Below are 13,218 nucleotides of genomic sequence, written 5' to 3'. Positions count from 1 at the left end.
AAGTTGATGGGGGTTGTTGTGCTGCATCCTATCATGCAGGAACAGAGATAGAAAAGGTCAAATAGAAGTGGTACACTGGTTCACTCAAGGATTAGGTATTTCGTCTCGAAGACCTCTCTTGCTATTTACAAAAATTTCTAAAAAATTATAGCTTTGAAATTTTTTAAATGACTCCTTGAAATTTGTCATGATCCTTGGTCAGCTGTATTATGAATTCATGAAAGGACTTTATGAAATTAATAATAAAAGGACTGAAAATGGGTTGTATTCAATTTTTATTTCACTGATCATCTTTCCTTTCTCTCTGCACATGCAAGAGCTACAGACTAATTTCTGAAAAGAAACTATAAACAATTTAAACCTCTATGATCAATGCTGCTCACAGATTAAAAAATTGAGCCTGAATATGAAGCTTGAATATAATACTGAACTCCACTATTCTGGTAATGAACTTAATTCAGAACTCAAAGACCAAGAAACATACAGCTGCCAAATGAAATTCAACCCAGCAGACCTTAAGTGGAAACTTTGTCAGCTGGACAAAGAAGCCCTTGTATGTCAAATTTCTGCTATGAGCGAGTGATGGCTTTCATTTAACCCGAAACATACATTGTTCTGTTAGTGTCAGAAAATTTCCAGAAAGATCTCCTTAACACAGGTCTGGTCTCACTCAGGAATTGAAGTTCTTGTCCTTCCCTGCTTAATCTGTCCCGACCATCTTTGTAGAAATACAAATAAAAATAGTGTAAAACAGCTAAACTCATAACCCCGAAATGGACCCTGTATTTTTCATTTGAGTAACGTAGGACAAAAGAAAGATAAGGGTAAGTCATCATCTCTTTGGACATGGAAGGTGTGATATTTTGGAAATGAAATTAACTGTAGAAAGCTGAAAATATTAGGTGATGGCATAAAGACATGAAAGTATCATAATTAAATAAGCAGAAGATAAGGGATTGGCAGACGATTCAGTGGATGAGCATGAGTGGAAAGAGAGAGCTCATTTGATGTTTTCCTATTTTGAATGTCCTAAAAGAAGGTATTTCACTACGTCTTGTAGCAGTGTTAGACATTGAACAAGTGACTTTTCCCTCACCCTGTTGTCAGCTCTGCTTGATCATTGCAGGGCTTTTGATTTCTTCTTTCACAATTCAGTCTTACAATCTGCTAACTGAAGAATAAGGGAAAACAAAGGATTTACCTGGCTTAGTATCCTGTTCTTGACAATAGTCAGAAAGAGTACTGGAAAGCAGAATAGAATAAGAACCTCCTCAAAAGAGCTATCTGTCTCTTAACACAAGATGTGGGAAATTTCCTGAGTTAGAGCTGTTTTCTGTAAGTAACTTGCAATGAATTTTCCTTCTCTAAACTTACCCAGTTCACCCTTGAACCTGTGTAACCTTTTAACATTGAAATGGGAGGAAGTTACACAGGCTATGTTAAATATGTTACACATATTTAACAACGATTGCCTGTTGTTTCAATTTTGTTTACTTTATTTATGACTTCTTTCGTCTTCAGTAAAAATAAGCAGCATCTATCCTTGCTTTTTAGGTGCTTTCATAGATTTTTTTAGGTGCCTGTCTTATTCCCCATTAGAAGTCAGGTTTATTTAGTCATATCTAGTACAGAAGCTATGTTCCCTTATGGCTCTGTTTGAACATTTTCCAGTTCTTTTTACTTTCTGCTTGGAATAAACACAAGAAATAATCACAGAACCCAAATAATTTGGGAACAATTGTAAATCAAACCACGAATCTAAGCATTAAGATGTAGGAGTATAACAAATAATTCTTGCAATACTAATTCCTGAGGTAAGAACCAAAAATAATTCTCCTTTTTCTTAATTTAAGGCTAATCTTATAGAACATAAATGATTTTTCACATAATCACAGAATATTCTGAATTGTAAGGGACCTACAACGATTATCAAGTCCAAATCTTAGTGAGTGACTCATAATGGAGATTGAAACCATAACCTTGGCATAATTAACACCATGCCCTAACCAACTGAGCTAATCCCAAGATCATCAGAATATAAGTCTTGATTCAAAATTTGTGGTTTTCTTCTTAGGGCTAATTCCATATCCTCCCTCTCTTTCCCTCTGTTTTTGACAGAATGGTTCTCCATGCCTTTTAAGTAACAGTTTTTCCTCACTTAGGAGAGTAAGAACTATAGTTTCCTTGCTATATTGGGAACTCTTGATCTCTGTACAAAAAGTTATGTGTTTAATTGGACATTTTTCTTTTTTTAGAAACAGAAATTTCTGTGCAGCTCGTCCCATGCTTGGTGGTTGTTTCAAAATAGAGATGAAAAATGGGCGTAGGTGTTGATTATTGACAATATGTAGAATTTATTCTGTACTTTGATAAATAAGTCATTGCAAAATATTTAGCGACAATCTGTAATTTGATCAAATACACTTGATTATCCTACCTCCTAAATTTTCCTTTAGTTGCAAACATCACATTTCACAGCTGCTAATGAGTAACAAATCTGTACATGCTCCAAATTGATTATGAGAGATTGTTTACAATCTGCAGATCATTATTGCTTGGGAGGAGAGAGGGGAGGAAAAAAAGAGAATGTTTAAAGTAATCATGGAAACAGTTTTCTGTTGGAAGTATTTTCCTAAGGGGTATATATTTTGTAAGCATGTGGTAAGATAATACAAGCCTGTGTTTCATTTTGAAAGTTGCAATATTTTTTCCTGAAGTTTCTGAAGTTTATATGATGGTCAGGTGCAAAATGATGATGACCATGACTTACTGTATGAATTATACATGATTTAAATACAGAACAGGGTGTTAATTTTTGGGAGGTAGTGTTCATAACTCACTGCATACTATAACATACTGTTCTGCAGTTTGATACATCTGGGGAAAGAAATATGTTACTTTTAAAATACTTCTGACTAGTTCTTTTAGAATTATTGCATAGAAGTAATATGAACTTCAAACATTATTTCACTTTTAGAAAGTTATTTGTATCTGTGTATGTGCAATGAATGCCATTATACAGTGATTGACACAAGAATGCAAGCATCCTGTGTTAGTTATTCAGATGGTTTGACTTGGTTCTTAACTTCTTGTGATGGTGATTCACTTATTAGTTGCTCTTATTTTTAACAGGAAGACAGTGATCCTGCAGTTCATGAAAGCCTAAGCATAGAAAATACATTATGGGCAAGCACTGTTGTTGCTTCGGGTAAGTGCTGCAATACAAAGCTGCTAATGTATCTAAATACTTCCAAGGAAATGCATCCTTATTTTTCAAAAGCCATTAATATTTCACATTGTAAAATACTTTCATCTTCCATGCTATTAAACTGTTACTTTTCTGCCTTCCCATTGGTTTTATCATGCTGCTTGGAATATTTTCATACATTTTTAATCTTCCTTAATAGCTTTGGGTTTTTTTTAACTTAAATTTTGATCTTTCATTAGTGCAATCCCTTGTAGCCCACTGACATCACTGACCTTTTTGATTTAATTAAAACTTTACGTTGTAAGGTGCTCTGTTCAGTCACAGTGGATGCTTTTCCCTGCTGAAAACCAAGGGTGGTTTTGCATTTTTTAGGAGTTTTTCTTCTATGTATACTTTGTGATTAGTATCTTCTTTCTTAGGGCAAAGTTTTAATCGGAAAGAATAGATAAATTTCGAGGCAATTTTAAAATACTGGGATCTAAATGTTATTAGTGTTTCATGTATCTCACAGATATTAGGAATGAGTACACATTAGTACCTAGATGTTCTATTCAGACTTTAAGCCATTGTAACATTATTTTTTTTTTAGAGCAGAAATCTATTTTCTTTAATTTTTGCTCTGTGTAAGAAAAGTCAAAAGGGCTGTGGTTAATCTTCTGCATGAAGACTGAGAATAAGGAATTGAGAGAGAATGATATCTGAAGAGAACTAGAATTTAAGAAGGGGAATTGGAACAACTGGGAATAGCCAATAAATGGGAAGAAAGTAAAAGAGTCTCCAGCAGAATTGTAAAGTTAGTCCGTACTATGAAGACTTCTTATATCAGTGAGGGGCCTGCTGGAAAGATGTAGGGAACAGATTAATTCTGAGGAGGTAGAAAAGAAGTCTGTGGCTGAGCACTCCTTTCCTGAGTGCTGAAAAGATGTTCAGTCATGTTCTTTGATTCTTAGTGTTGTTTGGTTTGATTGCGCTGGAAAATTATTCTCTCTAAAACTGTTTGGTCAAATGGGTGATGCCTAAAGTTGTTCTTAGGTTTTTAACTTAGGTAGCCAAGATCTTTAACTTTATATAAAAAGATGCTTCTCATGAATTATAAATTTCAATACTGTGGAAACTTGGTTTGAGTTTCCTTTTCCTCAAATCTGTGTGTGGAAGAAAACTACAAACAAATAATATGCATCTGCAAACTCTTTAATTCTGAATCAGTAAATTTGAATTTTAATTGAAAGCTATTCATGTTTTCATTCCCATGAAAATAGATGATTATTTTGTTTAGAAGTGTAGCTATTGACTGATTGCTCTTAATCTGCTATCTAAATTTGGCACCCATATTAATGGAAACAGCTCTTCTTAAAATTTATACCTTAGGATAAGTTTGAGTTTTTTACTTCTGAGGGGTCTTGTGAAAGTTTAATTATTTGTGAAGGACCTTAGCTTGTTATTAATGATGGCAGTGGAAAAACATAGGAAAATATAATTCTTTTGTTGGGACATATTTTTAATAGTGGAATAAGACTAAGGCAGACTATGGGCAAACTCACTGAACAATACAAAGTAAAAAAAATTAAATGGCTCTTCAAGGCTGCAACCCCTTCTGAAGGGAAAAATAATGTGATCAAGAAATTAAAAATTGTGCCATGATGTGTATATATAGAAGTTAGCTTGAATTTAGGTACCAGACAAAAATAATTTCCTTCAGTAACTGATTTAGTGACATTAATTATATCTAACCTTCGGAATATCATTCATTTAGCTTACCTCATTTCATGTATTACCTGCAATTTAATACCATGGTAATGTGTTTCTCTCATGTAAGTGCTCATTGTCCTGTAAGGCAAAAATCCAGATCTTAAGAATTACTCAGGAACTGTGTGGATGTAATTTTAGCATTTGATAGGATTAGCCCTTTAGCAAAAAGTAGGAAATTATTTCCTTCAGTCTGTTGCTTATCTAATAAGACATTTATAAGATCTTAGAGGTACACTGTGCATATAGTCGCAAGACCATAAGGTAAAACATCTAGCAAATTGTTAAAATTTAAATGTTCTAGATCTGGTTGATAACTGATGCATCATTCAGTTGCTTCCATCTCACTTCCAAGTTGAGTGTACATAACTAAGTTAGAACACTTGATGATGAGCTAATTAAATTTGCTTAGTTTTTTTAAAAAATTAGACTTCATAATCGAATTTCCAAGATTTATGACAACTGAAAATCTTAATAAAAATGCTGGTCACTGTCTGACTGCATTATAAACATATATAAGCTGACTTTCTTAAACCTGACATGGAAGGATATGAAAGGTGGACTCTGCCTACAGAAGTTTGCAGGTACCTCTGCATTCTCTCCCCTAGTAAAATCAGTCACAGCCCTTATTATATCTGAAAAATATAGTGGAAGAACATGCTTGTGGACAGCTTCTACAGATAAGTGACACTAGGATTCCATGAAAACAGAAGAATAAACAGCCTGTAGTATGTGAAAGTGTGCAGTTTTTCTACTCTGTAGACAGCTACCTCACCTACACTTGTATCTGATTTCAGTGTCCTCACTGTTGAGGTTCACAGTTCTGTTACACACAGGTATTTTTCACTGAAAAAGTCTGTGGCATGTGTGTTCAAGCCCAATAATTTTATTACTATTGCACTTTGGTTCAGGAAAAGGGTTTTGAGGCCTGAGTCCAGGTAGTGGAGGGTAGAGTTCCACCCTGCAATATTTCCTGTACATCTCTTCATTTACCCTAAGACTCTTCAGTATGACATCTTTAGTACTGTCTAGCTTGAAAGGCTGCTCCCTCCAGTGGTCTCTAAGCAGCCTGGACATCATCTGTTACTAAGCCAAGCAAATGTGTGACTCACTGGGACCCTGTTAGACCCTTTCCAACCCATTCTAGGTTGTTACAAAATGTTCTGGGTCAACCTAGCACTGTTATCTCGACATATTACCTGACTGATGCTGTCAGTCTCAGAGAGCTACATCACTGACACCCAGGAAAGGAATAAGTATCTGAGTTGCAGATATAAAGCCTTATTTAATTTTAAAAATGGTTTTGTATAGGACATACAGGACAATTTTTGGGTGAGGGGGCTCTCCTCCCAGGGTTTAATAGATGCTGAGTTTCCTGATAGTACTCTTTGACATATTACAAAAACCACATTGCATCAGGTAGGATAGCCCACTATCTCCAGGACAGATGCCATTGCTATTTGTCAAGGTGATACAGAGGGTCAAGGTTAGGCTGGGAAAAGTGTTTGGGGAATTATGTGGGGAATACCTCAGAAAACTTGAGCTCTGGTTGCTGATGCCATGACAGTTCTAGAAGAGAGAGACCACAAATCAATTATTTCACAGATCAGTAACAGTAAATTTAAGTGTATAACGGTTTCAAGAAATCTTATCAACTGCATCTTGAATGCAGATTACCAAAGCTCATGAGAATATCAGAATACTACAATAATGGATTCTGCAGGGAAAAAAAGCACCTATTGCTAGAGCAGTAGAAGTGACAAGAAAAGTATTTGCTATAATTTAAGACTTTTTTGTTTTCTTTGTGAATTTTGGGAACAAAAAAATTGATTCAACAAAATTGTGTCATTCCAAACAACACAAGAATAAACTATTCCAAGTAATTTTTTATATCAAAATATAACGTTCAGAAGAGTAAGATTACTCAAATTTGTACACTTGGAAGGCATTTACTTTCTCTGGATATAGTATGTCTCTTTAAAGAAGAACAGTAAGCTAAATGGGAGGGGCAGGAATCCATTTTACTATACCTAATATATACCCAGTTTCAAAACTTATAGTTTAGATATCTAAATGGAGATTCCTACTGATATCCAATCTGCAGGGGTTTTTGCCCTTTGCTGTAAAGTTCTAACAGAGATCTGGTGACCATCTGTGTGAGGCTTATCCTAACCCTAAAAAGGACAAAGATTAATGTGCCTGGATCACACTGGAAGCCTCTGGCAGGGATGGAAATCAAAAGCCTTTTTCCCAAGTCCAAAGCATGCAGTCATCCCTTAGTTATTCTTGATTAAGTGAGATAGGAAAAAATATTCTGACTTTTCCACTAAAAAGCAGTATTCTAGCAGGTTTTTAAAAAGTAACAGCAAGGCACGGAGTCTCTGTCATTCTTAATATCTGTATTATCACTGTGGAATTAATAACAGTGCCTGAAGGAAAGGAAATTTTGGTTAGTAAAAACTTGGAAAACTACTGTCCCTGTAGAAACACTTCTAAATATAAGCAAGTAGCTTAAACCACTGGGTATTCTGAGAAATAGTTTATCTTCAATTAAATTACTTATCTTTCAGATCATTTGTGCTTGTGGGATCAATGACTGTGGTGTTTGTGCTTATTGAAAGCTTCAGTAGGCTTCATTTCAGAATGGGAGAGAGGAAAGTTAGCAGTTAAATTTTAAAAAGCCTCAAAAAGTCCACTACAGTAGGGACTTTAGCTTTTTGTTCTGCATTTGTGGTAATGATCAGTGTGGTTCAAATGCTGAACAAGATAATGCAGCTTTCTGAGAAACCTGCTGAGATACCTATTAAGAGAAGATTTGTATTAATGAAATTGCATCATCATTTTGGCAGATGTCAGTCTTGTGAAGTCACTTTAGATAAAATCAGAACAATTTATATAAATGCACAGCTGTCAAAAGCAGTATTTTCTGCCAACTCCTACCTACAACTTTAATTAATTTGAGCACACCCTAGTTTTTATATGGTTCATACCGTGAGGATGCATGCTTGGGAGATACCAAAATTGGTATGATCACACACCGGATTCAGAGTATGCCTGGCTATCACAAGTCTGCTCTTCCTTTTTTTTTTCTGGGCCCACAATTGTTCTAGTGGTATCTCCTAACTTCTCTCCCCATCATTAACCACTCCACCCGTACCTATCAGTGATTGCCCAGCGTAGGAAAGCCAGTTTGCAGAGGCCCCATCCATAAAAATACATGAGTCATTGCTTTTAGTAAGCTGTAGTACAGCTAGATAAAGTTCATGTTATTGGACACCAGAGCTGTCCCTGGTGCAACCACTGTGGGACAACAATGAAACTACAGATAGAGTTCCCTACACCAATGTACTTCAGATCTAAGGAACACTTAGTTAGCACTGATACTGTGCTAATGCCAGAAACTTTAAAATCTAAGATCAACGACTTGTTAAAAGCAGCAGTTTAGTCAGATCTAATCAAAATTCTGCTCTAAGTTCAGTAGTTAAAATGGAATTTATCTGACTTTCACCTTTGAAACCAACTTTTCGAGGAACAAAATATCAGACGAGTAGGACAGTTTGTTTTTATGAGCTGCAGCAGCCAGGAGAAACTTTGTAGAAATGTGGCATCTGGAAGGTAGAGTCTTCCCCCACTTCTAGTGAACTAAATACTTGTGAAGGCAAAGGTGGAGTGTGCAGGGGGAGATTCCCTACAGTGTATTGTCCAATACCTTCTGACTACTGGACAGAGGTCAGCTCAGGATCATTCCAAAAATAAAGTACCCCAAAAGGGATAGGTGGACATGGGTTGGAGACAGACTAAAGGGTTCAGAAATTATGGACTAGTGACTATTGCAGGAATTTTGGGATATGGGGATGGTGTTTGGTTGGTTTTGGTTTTTGTTTTTTTTGGCCTTTTTTTTCCTCATTGCAATATTTATAATTATTAATATGATCACAAGTATTACTAGTATTGTTTTTATGTTTACTTTGTTTCAATCATTAAACCATTCTTATCTAAATCCAAGAGCTGTGATGAGATTTTTTTGGATGAAGGGATTGGTTGGTTTTGATTTCTTTTTAATTTTTTTTTCCTTTTCTCCTCACCATCCTGTCATTGGTGCTCTGAGGAAGAAGTGAGTGAACAGCTACATAAAACTTAGTTGCCTGAGGTTAAACCAGGATACATTTTTATTTTTGACTAAATGCAGACATCTTTAATGCAAACATCTTCCACTATCATCTTTTTTGTGTTTGGGAGTTTCTTCAATTTTTTACAACCTGTTACACTACAAGAGTAGTGGTAGCAGATGTTATATGTGGTTTTAATTGCCAAAGACAAATTGGGTTAATGTCAGACAAACATGCAATACTTCTACTTTTTTTAAAGTTTTCTGAGGAGGGAGTTTTTGCATAGTTATGTTTATTATTTCTTTATATCATAGTGACCACCAAAAGAATCGCGTTATTGCTTGTACTGCCGTAAAGCCATTTCAGATCGCTTTATGAAGTAATAGAAATAAGGGAAGTTTTTAATGCTAAAAAGTGGTATGTGACATATTAATAAAATAATTTTTTTAATATTAAAATTTATTTAGTGATGCTGAAGCCAAGTTTGCCTATACCATGCTGTAAAAATTGACTAAAACTAATTTAAAAATTAAAATGTTTATAAGCTAATGAAGAGAATATTTCTGTATAGCATTCTATCAAGGTAATTCATGGGCTGAACCAGATTTTACTTCATTATAGATGTCAGAGGTAGCAGGCAATTGCTGTGTGATGTGTTCAGCACCACTTTACTAATTTTTTATTCGCTGTGCAGTTATTTATGCCATCCTAACTTCTGAAAACAGTTGGAGGAAATTTTAAGTTCAAATACAAATTTCTAACCAGTTCCATTGGAAGTATTGTTTCCATAAAAAAGAAGGAAAGCATGTTATCATCTTTATGGATGTTTATTGCAGAAGTTAAAATAATTCTTCATTTTACTTTCTGAAAATCAGCACTCATAGTGTTATGCAGAAATGTCGGGGTTTTTTTATACAATTGATTTATTTAAGGAACTGAATTAGTGCAAGTTTTAATTTGGGAACATTTTCTCTCATTTACTTGACATCTCTGGGTTTTTGTTTGTTTTTCAGGAACTGTAATTGGTGTTGTTATTTACACAGGCAAGGAAACACGAAGCGTAATGAACACATCCAATCCAAAAAATAAGGTAAGTTAGTCTTACTCTGGAATTGCCAGATTCTGTTCTCAGAAAACTTAAAAAGAGATGCACCTAAACCCAAAAATCTAAAAGTTTTTACTGTGATGTGTTTTGTGTGTTCTGCTGTCTTGAATTTTGGTAGTCTCCTTTTGAAAGTAAAATTATTTTTCCTTTAGTCAGGAGTGTTACAGGTAGTAATAGGGGCATTTGTCTTGGCATCAGTGTTCATCTTCAGACCTTTATAACTCTGTCTCACAGCTAAATATTAATTTTCACTTCTCCCAGATTATTTTACTGTACAGTATTTGGCTAAAGGTAGACAGTAGTTTTAAGGAGTGTTTATAACAGAATACAAACGTTTATTGAGGCTACCAGTGGTGGTAGAACAAGATAACTGATGTTCCAGTCAGTACCCAGAACACTCTTTCAGGGATTTTTGCAAGCAATTAAAATATTTTCAAGAGATTTTTCTGTCAAGAAGATAGCAGAGGTTTCAGTGCTTCTCTCTGTACAAGATTCTTTCTGTTCTAAACAAAGCAAATAGCTCTTCACTTAATCAGTAATGTTTCTAATGTAAGTTGGGGAGCACTCTCAATTTTAAAGAAATAGAACTTCAGCTGTGGGCTGTACCTTACAACCTAGACCTGTGTTTAGTAAGAAGATAATTATATTAAGAAAGGAAAAAATTATTGCAAGAGGTTTAGAAAAAAAATCAACAGTGACAGGTTGCCATTTTCACGCCATTCATAATAAGTTGCTCTGAGTAGGAACATCAAGAGTGAAATGATAATACAAATTGCTTGAAGCAGTTATTGCAGTCCCCTGAGTGTATTGATTTGTGTTTCTAATAAAGAGATGCTTTTAAATGTCTCATTGACAGAGACAGGTGATATGTACCATTATGAGGATGAAGATGGCCTTTTATTATTTTAATCTTTGTAACATGCATTTTAAAATAATAGAGTAAAATGGAACCAGAATGTTTGTGGTGTATGGTTATTTTCTCTTCTACCTGATACAAAGATGAGCCCTTTGGTAACAGAATTTTTCTCTTAAGAATTCTGAACAACTTCTCTCTAATAAATAATTCGCACAGATGATATTTAGAGTGAAATTATTTAATGTAATAAACTGATAGGGAAGTATGCATGAGTGTAACATGCATTACCTAAATTCAGCAGATTGTAGGGATGTATTAGGCTTTTACTAAATGTTAAATTTTTTGTATGTGACTATTTCAACAAGAGCATTGGCATGGAAATTTTGTCTCTGTGAACTGAACAACCATGTTTAAAGAAGTAACCAATCTGTAACATGGCCAGTAAGGATGAAGTTGGGAACTGAGAACAGGAGAACACTTACAGCTCTCACAGCTAAGTGACAAAATACTGTACTACACTGTAAAAAATAGTTGTCATCATTTTTAAGATGTAATTTTAGCTTTACCTTTATTCGCAGTCTGCATCTTACTGTCTCTATCTTCTACCATGGGATGGAGATTGGTTTGCATACTTCTGTATGATGACACTTGCTGTCTGTAGGTGATATTTTGTGCTAGCTAGCCATGCTGAAGGTAGACAAACAGTACTCAGTTCATTCCTCCTCTGTGTATTTGGGGATCTTCCCATATTTTCTCAAGCTTGAAAATAATGGTTACATGTTAGCTAGGGTATGTCACATTAGGACCCAAAAGGAGGGCAAAGGGAGGCTAAAATAGCTTTTGGAAGTAGAAGGTACATTACATTTGAGAGATTAAAGATTTGAACATTTAAAAAATAAATTAGCATACAACTTGCTGAAACAAAATTAAAATTAAATTGTTCAGTTTTGCTATTGCTGTGAACTTGAGAGGAAGTAAGTCTGAAGCCTTTTCTGCTTTAGGAAAGAATTGTTTGAAATACTGTTTGAAACCAGTTTTAAATGGCACATTGTTTCTCTCTGCTGCTTTCTGGAGACAAATAAAAATAACATTTTAGAGATTTTCCTGTACAACATGTTGATACACTCTTATTGGGAACATAGTTCAATGATGCTGGTGTCTTCTTTCTCTGGGAGAAAGGAAACATTGAGATCTATGATTCCCAAATTGCACTGTCAAACTGAAACTCATAGGTCCAGAAATAAACAAGAAATTCATGGGCCTGACTCTTATCATTACTCTCTTCATTGAAATACAGATAAGTGGTACAGTTGTATTTTTTTCTGGAGAATAAAATTGTTGCTGTACTTCATATTATAAATTTGTTTTTTCTAATGGTAGATTTTTAATATGCCTTGTTAACGCTTTTTGAATGAACCAATATTAAAATTTAAAGATGCAGACCTGCTCTGTAAACACTCAGCAAAAGACTAAAACTGAAATAAGTTTAGGAAAACTTACATAAGAAAAATTCTGAAATTTATGTACCCGTTCAAGCATGGGATTTATCTGTATGTTAAACTTAGAAGGATTTATTGTGTTTGCTGAAGTATTTAGTCATTCAAGCAACAATTTTCTTAACTTAAAGTCAACGCTTACTTGTTTTATTACAATTGTAAAAATTGTTTCATTGCCTAAGGATGCAAACACAGTCTGAAAAACGCAAAGATAGAGAGTGTAGAATTTCCTTAATGGATCAATTCAATATGTTTTTAATTCCAACAATATAAAGAAAAATTATTTCTGGCAAGGTTTAATTTCAGTCTAAAATTATATACATTCTGTGCTTCAGATAAATGTGGAAGTGGTAACATCAACATTATAGTGTAATGACTCTCTGCATTTTACCTCATTGGCAGTCACATCAGCTTACTCAGGAATGCAGTTCCAGTCTTTAAAGAAAAAAAAAATCAGATTGAATTGTGCTCCTCACAATGCTGTAATCAGTAATCAATCCTATTTGGATAGATATTCTTAAACCTTGGCTTTCTGGATGAAGTTGGACTTGTCAATGCTAAAGGTCATTTATAGGTGTTAATTAACCAAGAGGGAAATTAACAAACTAAGGTTATTTATTTATTTTGTCTGACATTTTGCAGTGTTCTCATTCTTCCTTAAAGTGCAGAACAGTTTTTTGTTATCTAAATTCAGAGAT

The 13,218-nt window shown here is 34.6% G+C and overlaps 1 protein-coding gene across 2 annotated transcripts in view; it reads left to right on the top strand.

Annotated features, from left to right (window-relative positions):
* ATP9B (ATPase phospholipid transporting 9B (putative)) overlaps positions 1-13,218 on the top strand; it is a 151,297-nt gene that overhangs the window by 74,019 nt on the left and 64,060 nt on the right. For both annotated transcript variants that reach the window (XM_064422474.1, XM_064422464.1), the window contains exons 10-11: positions 3,133-3,208; positions 10,077-10,153. In XM_064422474.1, the coding sequence (XP_064278544.1) occupies positions 3,133-3,208; positions 10,077-10,153 (153 nt within the window). The remainder of the gene's footprint in view (positions 1-3,132; positions 3,209-10,076; positions 10,154-13,218) is intronic.

The sequence above is a fragment of the Passer domesticus genome, chromosome 1, assembly GCF_036417665.1.
Source record: "Passer domesticus isolate bPasDom1 chromosome 1, bPasDom1.hap1, whole genome shotgun sequence".
NCBI lineage: Eukaryota > Metazoa > Chordata > Aves > Passeriformes > Passeridae > Passer > Passer domesticus.
Note: the sequence above shows the minus strand (reverse complement) of the source record. Positions and strands in the feature narration are given on the sequence as shown.